Source organism: Lithobates pipiens, unplaced genomic scaffold (assembly GCF_037356315.1).
Source record: "Lithobates pipiens isolate NorthernLeopardFrog02 unplaced genomic scaffold, aLitPip1_a1.2 Scaffold_19, whole genome shotgun sequence".
Taxonomy (NCBI): domain Eukaryota; kingdom Metazoa; phylum Chordata; class Amphibia; order Anura; family Ranidae; genus Lithobates; species Lithobates pipiens.
The window spans coordinates 522,761,065-522,773,982 of record NW_027507764.1 but is presented as its reverse complement, the minus strand read 5'-3'; the positions used below and the strand labels follow the sequence as shown (position 1 = coordinate 522,773,982).

Genomic DNA, 12,918 nt, shown 5'->3' with positions numbered 1-12,918 from the left:
CGGAGTAGGCAGCAACACCGGGGACCAACCTCCTCCTTGGGCTGATCTGGGTACTGTCGTCAGACTGCTGAGTGGCGGTTGTTGCTACCTCCTCTTCCTGATCCAATGCCAAGAGTGGCTGTGCATCAGAAATGTCTTGATATGGATCAGAAAAAAACTCCTGTGACTCAAGCGGAAGGTATGTGGTGGTGGTGGTGGTGTTATTGGTGGTAGTGTCTTTGGGGGTGCACATAGCAGAGAGTGAAGAAGAGGGTGCAGATCGAGAGGATGAGGAGGGTGCAGAAGAGTAAGGCTGAGTGAGCCACTCAACCAAGTCTGGTGCGTCCTTTAAAGTAATTGAACGCACCTTCTGCAACTTCCCACTTTGGCTCAAGCCTGTTGCTCCTGCCCTACCCCTACCAACCCTGCGGAAGGGCCTGCCTCTTCCTCTGCCTGTCATTTTTTAAATGACCCTGTGACAAAACTCTGTCCCTATATTGATAAAGGACTTCTGCAAAATAGGGCAGCAGTCAGCAGTAGTGCACCTCAACCCTATAGATTGTGGACCTATACAAGTCCTTAAGGAATAGCAGACTGTACCTCACTTAACCCTATGTACTGTAGTACACTATACCTTACCAGTCCTTATAAGGACCTTTGTGGAACTAGTAGGTTGTGATTAGCAGACTGTATCTCAGTCCCTATACTGATAAAGGACTGCTGCAGAATAGGGCAGCAGTCAGCAGTAGTGCACCTCAACCCTATATATTGTGGACCTATACCAGTCCTTAAGGAATAGCAGACTGTACCTCACTCAACCCTATGCACTGTAGTACACTATACCTTACCAGTCCTTATAAGGACCTTTGTGGAACTAGTAGGTTGTGATTAGCAGACTGTACCTCAGTCCCTATACTGATAAAGGACTGCTGCAGAATAGGGCAGCAGTCAGTAGTAGTGCACCTCAACCCTATATATTGTGGACCTATACCAGTCCTTAAGGAATAGCAGACTGTACCTCACTCAACCCTATGTACTGTAGTACACTATACCTTACCAGTCCTTATAAGGACCTTTGTGGAACTAGTAGGTTGTGATTAGCAGACTGTACCTCAGTCCCTATACTCATAAAGGACTACTGCAGCAGAAGGGCAGCAGTCAAGTATAATATTCTTTCTATATTTGGAAGAAAGAATATTATACGTGTACAAGCCTATTACCATACCAGTCCTGAAAAGAACCTTTGTGGATCTAATAGTAACAGCTACTGATTAAACTCACTGTCCCTCATTGCCACACACAGCTTCCTGCCTGTCCCTATTTAAACTGACAAAACACAGGCTGCTGCAACAATAACTTGAAGAGCACTCAAAACGATATCCTGTACTACTTTACCATACCAGTCCTGAAAAGGACTTTTGTGGACCTAATAGCAACAGCTAATGATTAAACTGACTGTCCCTGCTGCACACAGCGTCCTGTCCCTCTCTCTACACTGACAAAAGACAGGCTGCTGCAACAATGACTTGAATAGCAGTGCCTCAAACCTATATCCTGAACTACACCTAACACCTATACCATACCAGTCCTTAAAAGAACTTTTGTGGACCTAATAGCTAGCGATTTGGGTCACTGCAGTCTCTCCCTGCTCCACACAGCAACCTTTCCCTATAGTGACATACGAAAGAATGTAAAATGGCCGCCGGATCGGGTCTATTTATAAGTAAGGGGGAATGTCCAAGTGTCCATGTGCTGTAATGTCTCCATTGGCTGTCCTGTACCACATGAAGGATGTGTCATCATAGGTCAAAGTTCTTTTACACAGTAAACATGGAACTCCGCCGAGTGAACAGCGGCAATAGTCCGCCGATCGGGCGGACCACGAACAGCCAAAATTTGCCGCGAACCGACCGCCGGGTGAACCGTTCGGCCATCCCTATTAAAGAGGCACTAGCTTTAAACACAAAACTGATAATTGGTTGAGATAAAGCATACATTTGTGAAAAGTGAATCCCAATTAACAAAATTAAACTTTAACCACTTGACCATTGGGTACTTAAACACCCTTAATATCCAGACCAATTTTCAGCTTTCGGTGCTCTCACATTTTGAATGACAATTACTCAGTCATGCAACACTGTACCCATATGAAACGTTTGTCCTTTTTTCACACAGATAGAGCTTTCTCCTGGTGGTATTTAATCACTGCTGTTTTATTTTTTATTTTTTGTACTATAAAATAAAAAAGCAGATTAGTAATTTTTCTTCATAAATTTTGGCCAAAATTTATACTACTACATATCTTTGGTAAAAATAAGTATAAATTGGTGGATATTATTTGGTCTTTGTGAAAGTTATAGAGTCCACAAGCTATGGTTCCAATATCTGAAAATTGATCACACCTGAAGGCCTATCTCATTTCTTGAGAGCCTAACATGCCATAAAATTACAAATACCCCCCAAATGACCCCTTTTTGGAAAGAAGACATTCCAAGGTATTTAGTAAAAGACATGATGAGTTTTTTGAAGTTGTAATTTTTTTCCTACAATTCTTTGCAATATCAAGATTTTTTTTCCTTTTTTTTTCACAAAATTGTCATATTATGAGTTTATTTCTCACACACAGCATATGCATACCACAAATTACACCCCAAAACACATTCTGCTATTACTCCCGAGTATGGCGATACCACATGTGTGAGACTTTTACACAGCATGGCCACATACAGAGGCCCAACATGCAGGGAGCGCCATCAGCCGCTCTGGAGCACCCAGGCCAATTCTGACATTTCTCTCCTACATGTAAAAATCATTATTTATTTGCTAGAAAATTACATAGAACACCAAAACATTATATATATTTTTTTAGCAAATACCCTAGAGAATACAATAGTGGTCATTGCAACTTTTTATCATGCACGGTATTTGCGCAGCAATTTTCCAAACACATTTTTTTTTGGAAAAAAAACTGTTCTGTGCTTTAAAAAAACAAAACAGTAAAGTTAGCCCAATGTTTTTGCATAATGTGAAAGATGAAGTTATGCTGAGTAAATAGATACCTAGCATGTCACTCTTTAAAATTGCACACGCTCGTGGAATGGCGCCAAACATCGCTACGTAAAAATCCCCATAGGCGACGCTTTAAATTTTTTTACTTGTTACATGTTTTGAGTTACAGAGGAGGTCTAGGGCTAGAATTATTGCTCTCGCTCTAAAGTTCGCAGCGATACAGCACATGTGTGGTTTGAACACCGTTTTCATATGTGGGCGGGACTTACATATGCGTTCACTACTGCATGCGAGCACATGGGGACAGGGGCGCTTTACTTTTATTTTTTTTATTGTTCATTTTATTTTATTTATTTTAGTTTGACATTTTTTCCCCAAAAATACATTTTTTGATCACTTTTATTCCTATTAAAAGGAATGTAAACATCCCTTGTAATAGGAATATGGCATGACCGGTCCTCTTTACAGTGAGATATGGGGTCAATAAGATCCCGCATCTCACCTCTAGGCTGGGAAGCCTGAAAAAACAAACAAAAAAAAATGATTCTGGCTTTGATCGTATTGGCGAGTCGGGAGAAGCACTGGAGGGTGGCGGGAGGGGTGGGGGGTGTCCTGTAAGAACGATCAAGCAGCAGAACAGCAGCTATGATTGTTCTGATGATGTAGGGAATCGCCGGCTGAAAAAGCTGATATATGAATGATGCCTGTAGCTACAGGCATCATTCAGATATCCCCGCACAAATTCAAGGACATCATATGCCGGCCGACGGCCGGGAAGTGGTTAAAATGCTTTTTTCTTTTTAACACAAAGTTGTCCATTTATACAAAATTTCTAACACATAGCATGTACATAACCAAAAACTACACTCCAAAATAGATTCTCCTACTCCTCCTGAGTACGGCGATACCACATGTGTGAGAATTCCACAGCCTGGCCACATACAGAGGCCGAGTACAGCTAAGCATGGCCGAGCATGGCCGGGTATCACCGAGTATGGCTGAGCATGGCCGAGTATGGCTGGGTATTGCAGGGTATCACCGAGTATGACTGAGCATGGCCGAGTATGGCTGGGTATTGCAGGGTATCAGAGTATGGCTGAGCATGGCCGAGTATGGCTGGGTATTGCAGAGTATCACTGGGTATGGCTGAGTATTGCAGAGTATCACCGAGTATGGCTGGGTATTGCAGGGTATCATCGAGTATGGCTGGGTATTGCAGATCCAGCCCACAGCTCTGCTGACACCGATCTCTCCCCCCTCCGCTGTACCGATCGCATTTGATGGAGCGATCACCGGGCGTTTACCGTGATCCGTTATGCGCCGGGTCCTTTGGACCCAGTGGTCACAGATGCTCTCGAGTGCGCGCCCCAGGGAACGCGCGAGAGCGGAATTCTGAGAGGATGTCATATGACGGCCTCTCAGAGTTAAGCAACCGCCTTGTAGCCGTCATTCGGCTATGGGCCTGTTGTTAAGTGGTTAAATGCATAAAACTGAGTTAAATTTAATGGGAGCAGAATCTTTTCAAGACTGGTCATTGCATAGACCTTCAGCACATGAAATCTATGAATTATTTATCTAAATATGCAGTTTGAAGGCTTTGCCTCTGATGACTATTATCATTCTGAAGAAAGAGGTGGTGCCTCAATATACATTAGCAACATGTAGGATTGACTTTGAAGTCATTGAAATATCTGCTATTTGGGAGTTTTCAGATTGTATACCAATTGTTTGGCCATAAGTGTGCATTGTTACATGTACTACACTCAGTTAGCAGTTAATGGCTTTCCACAATGTAAGTTAATCTTAACAGTTTCCTGTGAAAATGAAATGTAATATGCTTATTGTGCTTGTAGACCCAGTATAGCATAATCCACTCTTGATTATAATAGTGGTACAGGAGTATAGACACTACAATGTCTATCACATTTGATTTGATTTTGTTTGATGATTTTATAGGGAAATGGATGCAAAACTATATACTGTAAATATATCTCTCTAGGGTGCACTTACAGTGGGGGAAATACATATTTGATTCCCTGCAGATTTTGTAAGTTTGACCACATACAAAGGAATGAAGGGTCTATAATTTTTATCATAGGTGTATTTTAAATTATAGAGACAGAATATCAAACAAAAATCCAGAAAAAATCACATGCAACAAATGCTATAAATTAAGTTGCAGTTCAGTGAGTGAAAAAGGTATTTGATCCCCAAGATCCCCAAAACATGACTTAGTAGTTAGCGGAGAAACCCTTCTTGGCAAGCAAAGAGGTAAGATGTTTCTTGTAGTTGGTGAACAGGTTTGCACACATCTGAAGAAGGATTTTGGTCCACTATTTTTTTTCAGATCTTCTCTAAATCTTTAAGGTTTCTTGGCTGTTGCTTGGCAAGTTTCAGCTCCCTCCATACATTTTCTATAGGATTAAAGTCTGGAGACTAGATTGGCAGCTCTGTGATCTTAATGTGCTCCTTCTTGAGCCACTCCTTTGTTGCCTTGGTGCTATATTTTGGGTTATTGTAATGCTGGAAGACCCATCCACAACCCATTTTCAGTATTCTGGCTGAGGGAAGAAGGTTCTCATCCAATATTTTACCATACATGGCCCCTCAATGCAGCAAAGTTGGCCTGTACCTTTTAGCAGAGAAACAGCCCCAAAGCATAATGTTTCCATCTCCATGCTGGACTGTAAGGATGGTGTTTTTAGGCTCATAGTCAGCAATTTTCTTCCCTAAGAACACTATCCCTACAGTCAAGCACAGGGGAGGAAACATGCTTTGGGGCTGTTTCTCTGCTAAAGGTACAGACTGATTTTGCCACATTGAGGGGTTAATGGACAAGACCATGTATTGTAAAATTTTGGAAGAGAACCTTCTTCCCTCAGCCAGAACACTGATCATGGGTCGTGGATGGGTTTTCCAGCATGACAATAACCCAAAACATACCACCAAGGCAACAAAGGAGTGGCTCAAGAAGAAGCATATTAAGGTCATTGTCAGGAACCATGAAACAGAATGAGACAGAAGTACAATCAAATCACACTTGTTTATTAATAATAAAAATAAAAAGGTAAATAGAAAAAAGCGTAGTCAAGCATAGCCAGAGTCCAGTAGCCAGATCGGGTAGTCAGCCAGTCCAAAGTTCATAAACCAGATTGGGTAATCAGCCAGTCCAGAAGTCAGGGATCCAAGGAGAGCAACTGCAAGCAGGATAAGAAGCCAGGAGGGATGTCAGCAAGCCAGTCTTGAAACAAACATCAGGAGATGGTTCCTTGTGATGTGACCAACGCGAAGGAAAGGGAAAGAGTGAGCTGGAAGGCTTTAAATAGGCAGGTCAGACGAGCATCATCGGGAACAGCTGGTAACTGTGGAGAGAGAAGAGAGCTGGCAATTAGCCGACAGCTGACCGGCCAGCCCAAAAGAGGAAGGGCTAAGCCAGCCCTGACAGTACCCCCAATGACCCCTCTCCCTCGGAGGGCCACCGAGCTTGAGGGGAAACAGTCTATGGAACTCGTGGAGGAGGACAGGGGCATGTACGTCAGTGGATGAAACCCAGGAGCGTTCCTCTGGACCTTTCCCCATTCCAATGCACCAGGTATTGTATGCGCCCACGGAACCTACGGGAGTCAACAATGGATTGTACCTCATACTCCTCATGGTTCTCAACCTGAATAGGGTGAGGACGTGGCACCGAGGTGGTAAATCGGTTACAGACCAACGGTTTCAATAAGGAGACATGAAACACATTTGAGATGTGCATACTAAAAGGAAGATCCAAATGCGTAAGCTACTGGGTTAATCCTGCGAAGGAAACGGAAAGGCCCAATAAACTGAGGTGCAAACTTCAGTGAGGGAACACAAAGCCGGAGGTTGCGAGATGACAGCCAGACCCTGTCCCCAACCTGGTAGGAAGGCGCAGGCAGGCGTCTGTGGTCAGCATGGAGTCTGTACCTATCATTAGCATGACGCAAAGCCTCCTGGACTTGTACCCAAGTGTAACGAAGACCACAGAGATGCTCCTCTAATGCAGGAATACTCTGCGGAACAAACGAGTCAGGCAACATGGAAGGTTGGAAACCATAATTCGCCATAAATGGAGACAATCGGGAGGCAGAATTCAAGGCACTGTTGTGAGCAAACTCTGCCCAAGGTAATAGGTCAGACCAGTTGTTATGATGGTCAGAAATATAGCAATGTAGGAATTGCTCCAAGGGACTGATTGGCTCGTTCTGCGGCCCCATTAGACTGCGGGTGATACACAGAAGAGAACGCAAGCTGAATTCCCAACTGTGCACAAAAGGCTCGCCAGAACCGGGAGACAAACTGACTTCCCCTGTCTGAGACAATCACCTTGGGTAGCCCATGTAAGAGAAAGATCTCCCCAGGAAAAATGGAAGCCAGTTCCTTAGAGGTGGGCAACTTCTTAAGTGGAATACAATGACACATCTTTGAGAACCAGTCAACCACCATAAGGATAACAGTGTTGCCTTGGGAGTTGGGCTATTCCACAATGAAATTGATAGACAGGTGAGTCCAGGGCCTCTCTACATTGGGTATGGGTTGTAGGAGGCCCACTGGAAGGTGTCGTGGAGTCTTACTCTGAGCACACAGGGGACAGGCAGCTACGAAGGCAGTAACATCAGCCCGTAGACTAGGCCACCAGAATTGTTGGGAGATGGCCCAAATGAGTTGATTCTTCCGAGGATGGCCAGTTGCCTTGGGAGAATGATAAGTCTGGAGCACTGCAGTACGGAGACTCTCTGGGACAAAGCAGCGGTCACAAGGTTTATCAGGAGGAGCATGGACCTGAGCAGCAAGAATTTTGTCACCCAAAGGAGAAGTAAGACTGGTGCGAACCGTTGCTAAGATATGATCAGGAGGAATCATAGGAACCAGAACCGACTCTGACTTGGAAGTGGAGGAAAATTGTTGTGACATGGCATCAGCCCTTACATTCTTAGTACCGGGTAAGAATGAGACAATGTAATTAAAGCTCGACAAGAAAAGAGCCCATCGAGCCCTTCTGGGAGAGAGTTGCTTAGCCTCAGACAAGAATGTAAGATTCTTATGGTCAGTAAGAATAAGAACGGGCACAGTGGAGATGTCTCCATTCTTTCAGGGCTAAAATGATCGCCAACAGCTCTCTGTCACCAATCTCATAATTGCACTCAGCAGGTGACAATTTCTTGGAAAAGTAGCCACACGGATGCATAGCGCTCTCAGAGTTAGGACGTTGAGAGAGAAGGGCGCCAACTCCAGTCTCAGAAGCATCAACTTCTAGCATAAAAGGCAACGTAGGATCAGGATGTGCCAACACAGGAGCAGAAACAAAGGCAGCCTTGAGAGTCTCAAAGGCCTTAGTGGACTCCAGAGACCAACTCTGTGGGTTACCGTCCTTTCTGGTCATATCAGTCAGAGGCTTGACCAGAGATGAGAAGTTACAAATACATTTCCGATAGTAGTTGGCAAAGCCCAGGAAACGCTGCAGAGGACGTAAACCCACGGGTCGAGGCCACTGTAGGACTGCCGAAAGTTTCTCTGGGTCCATTGAAAAACCGTCAGTGAAAAGCCCAGGAATGTAACCTGTTCACGATGGAACTCGCACTTCTCCAGTTTACAATAGAGATTGTTCTCTCTTAGTTTCTGAAGTACACGACAGACATCTGTGTGGTGGCTCTCCAGGGACTTGGAAAATATGAGGATATCATCGAGATAAACCACCACACACAACTGCAACACATCTTGCAGGACATCGTTAATAAATTCCTGGAAAACTGCCGGGGCATTACAAAGGCCAAAAGGCATTGCCAGGTATTCATAATGGCCTGTTCTGGTATTAAACGCAGTCTTCCACTCGTCGCCCTCCTTAATGCACACAAGATTGTATGCCCCTCTCAGGTCAAGCTTCGTGAAAACCATTGCTCCCTTGAGGCAGTCAAATAACTCAGTAATCAATGGAATCGGGTAGGCATTCTTAATCGTGACACGATTGAGACCCCTATAATCTATACAAGGTCTCAGTTCACTGCTCTTCTTTTTCACAAAGAAGAAACCAGCACCAGCAGGAGATGGGGATTTGCGGATGAAACCTCGAGAAAATGCGTCAGCAACATACTCCTCCATGGCCTTATCCTCCAAGACCGACAAAGGGTAAACCCGGCCACGAAGATGGTATGGCACCAGGTTGAAGGTCAATTGTGCAATCATAAGGCCGCTGTGGAGGCAAACTTCCGGCTTGACTTTTATCAAAGACATCGCCAAAATCACGGTACTCCTCAGGCAGGGAGGGGAGTGAATCGGTGCACAGGACCTTGGATACCTTCAGGAAGCATGTCTCACTTCATTGTGGTGACCAGGAGAGAACCTCAGCACGGAGCCAATCAAAAGAGGGGTTGTGCCTCTGTAACCAAGGATAACCAAATCCAGCGGAAATCTGGGTGAGGAAATAACTTGGAATTGGATTATCTCATGGTGAAGTGCCCCTACGGCCATGGACAACAGAATCGTCTCATGAGTCACATGGGCAGGCTGTAAAGGTCTCCCATCAAGAGCCTCAATGGCAAGTGGAGTGTCACGCAGCTGCAGCGGAATCGAGTGCTGCGAAACAAATGCAGCATCAATGAACAGGCTTGCAGCCCCAGAGTCGATTAGAGCCTGTAACTCGATGAACGACTCAGCCCAAGAAAGGGTGACCAAAACCAGGGGCTTATCCTTCTGGATAACTGGGGACGAAACAACGCCACCTAAGGTCTGTCCATGACAGGACCTCAAGGTTTGGGCGTTCCCTGGACGGGTAGGACAAGACTTCAAAAAGTGACCTGCCTGGCCACAATAAAGGCACAATCTCTCCCTCCTCCTAAAGGTTCTCTCATCTGCAGAGACGCGTGAAGCCCAGGTGCATGGGTTCATCTTCACTGACCAATTCCGTACCAGGAGGCATGGCAGGTGAGGGAGGCATGGGTGGGACTACAAAGCTCGGAGGCAAACGTACGGGAGGCTTCCGCAATCGCTCAAAACCCTTTTTAAAGGAGGCCACAAACTGGGGGTAACTCAAGACAACAAGTTTTTGCATCTCCCATAGAGGGTTAGCCCAGGCCAAGGCTCTCTCAGAAAGCAAAGACATCACGAAACCTACTTTGCTTCTGTCCGTGGGAAACGCCTGGGGCAGCATTTCGAAGTATATCTCAACCTGATTGAGAAACCCTCTGCATTGAACTGGATCACCCCCAAATCCCTGGGGAAGCGGAGCAGAACCAGACATACCTCTTTTAGAGGTAATACTCGAGGCAGGTGCCTGCACAGAGACTGGCGCAGCAGCAGGGAGGGCCTGTGACTCAGGTTGTACCGGAGCAGCCATCGTGGGGGATTCCAGGTGAGCCGTGCGATTCAGGAGCGTTTGTAACGCCAAGGTAAACTGATCCATGCGGTGATCTTGCTCATCCAATCTGGAAAAAATATTACCAACAAGTGGATTGACTGTATCTTCTGAATTCCTGGCCTTCACGTACTGTCAGGAACCATGAAACAGACTGAGACAGAAGTACAATCAAATCACACTTGTTTATTAATAATAAAAATAAAAAGGTAAATAGAAAAAAGCATAGTCAAGCATAGCCAGAGTCCAATCGCCAGATCGGGTAGTCAGCCAGTCCAAAGTTCATAAACCAGATCGGGTAATCAGCCAGTCCATAAGTCAGGGATCCAAGGAAAGCAACTGCAAGCACGATAAGAAGCCAGGAGGGATGTCAGCAAGCCAGTCTTGAAACAAACAGCAGGAGATGGTTCCTTATGATGTTACCAACGTGAAGGCAATGCAGAAATTAGCTGGAAGGCTTTAAATAGGCAGGTCACACGATCATCATTAGGAACAGCTGGTAACTGTGGAGAGAGAAGAGAGCTGGCATATAGCCGACAGCTGAGCGGCCAGCCCAGAGGAGGAAGGGCTAAGCCAGCCCTGACAGTCATGGAGTGGCCTAGCCAGTCTCCAGGTCTTAATCCTATAGAAAATGTATGGAGGGAGCTGAAACTTCGAGGTGCCAAGTGACAGCCAAGAAAACTTAAGGATTTAGAGAAGATCTGTAAAGAAAAGGGGACCAAAATCACTCCTGAGATGGTTGCAAACTGGTCAGCAACTACAAGAAACGTCTTACCTCTTTCCTTGCCAATAAGGGTTTCTCCACCAAGTACTAAGTCATGTTTTGCTTGTGGATCAAATACTTATTTCACTTACTGAACTGAAACTTAATTTATAGCATTTTTATGTGTTTTTTTTTCTTTTGGATTGTTGGTTGATATTCTGCCTCTATGATATAAAATACACCTATGATAACAATTATAGACAATCTATTTCTTTGGGCAAACTTACAAAATCTGCAGGGGATCAAATACTTATTTTCCCCACTGTATATATTTAACATATTTATCCTCCTGTAATCTCCAGATGCTGCTCAGCTTTTTGTTTTTTACTAGACTTTGATCTCAGCCCCATCGCTTTTAAATAAGTTTTATCAACACCATGGTTGGTGAAATCACTGAGTGTAGGAAATTGCTGGAATTCCTTCTTGGCACTACATTTAAATATAGGGCTGCCATGGTAAGAAGCATTTTCAGAAATAGTTCTCCAAACACAAACCTTCACCCAAAATGTATTACAAGTTTTGGTTAAGGTCTCATATTACAGAAGATACAATGTAAAAAATGGTACAGTACTTAGAGAGATCATTTGAACTCCTAGCATATTCTAGTACATGAGCCTCATTCATGATTCAGACAAATACTGTTTTCTCATAAATTTTGTTTACATTAAAAAGGTTTGAAAACTTACTTGAAGAATTTGGCATCGGTCTGATGAGCAATCAACATCTTCACATGGTTGAAACATTCCCAGGGTCACACAGTTCAGGAGGATTACCATCATACTTAGGCATTCAAACCATGTTAATGGAGGAAAGTTAAGGCAAACAATGAGGATATTACTATCCTGTCCCTATAATGCATTTTTTGTTATGTAACAGTACACTAATTAGGTCAGAGCACAGAAGGTTAATTATCATGGATACAAAGTGGTTGCATAAAAGTCATTATTCAATTTATAAGAACTATAGCTTTTGTTATTTTTTGAACCATGCTTTAAATTGACATTTTAGGTCATTTCTGTCATTAACTACTATATTTTCAGGCAGTGTTATACATCTTTTTTTTTGTTTTAAACTATATGCCAATGTAGTTAAAATTAAATTAAAAAGTAAGCAGACCTTCAAATGGTCTTTTCACATACACTGACCCTGTACCACCTGGCATAATTTATAATTGTATTTGTGAGAACAGCAGATTAGGTCACGTGTCTTCACCTAAAATATATTTTTTTTATAAAAGGAGTACAATATAGATGTTTGAGAGGTCTATTTATAAAGCATCCATTGGATGAATGTAAAACACAATTGTGCATGCTTTGCAAATTCTAGGTCTAATTTCTCTAATGGTAGAGGTATACAAAATGAGGGTAATGTTCACATCTGGACTGATAGGCTGAGGATGAGGAATTTCCCCTAAATGTTGACTGTTGGGACAGCTTCCATTTTATTTTTCTGTCCATTAAAGGTAAGAATCACCAGACATCTTTCAATGCAAGTATATGCAAATATGAATCATAGCTCCACAAACAATTAAACCTGACAAATGAATAAAAGTATATATTTAGGTTTGTTTTGTTGTAGGCTTAATAGCTAATGCTAACTGGTACTTTGTGTCATTTAACAGATTCTATAGGAGTGTAGCAAAAAAAATGTGTGTGTGTTTGATAACCATGGACATTCTATGCGAAGATTAGGGGATTGTGGGTGCTTATATTCTAATCTTCTGGGCTACTGTCAATCCCTGTGGTGTCATTCTTTTTTGACAAATTGCTCTGATTAAGGCCGCGTACACACGCGG

General features: G+C 43.6%; 1 protein-coding gene across 1 annotated transcript in view; it reads right to left on the bottom strand.

The window, feature by feature from the left end:
* LOC143998093 (voltage-dependent T-type calcium channel subunit alpha-1I-like) overlaps positions 1–11,916 on the bottom strand; it is a 1,330,488-nt gene extending 1,318,572 nt beyond the window's left edge. The window contains exon 1 of the mRNA XM_077493843.1: positions 11,810–11,916. Coding sequence (XP_077349969.1) covers positions 11,810–11,902 — 93 coding nt within the window. The 5' untranslated portion in view covers positions 11,903–11,916. The remainder of the gene's footprint in view (positions 1–11,809) is intronic.
* Positions 11,917–12,918: the final 1,002 nt, after the last annotated feature.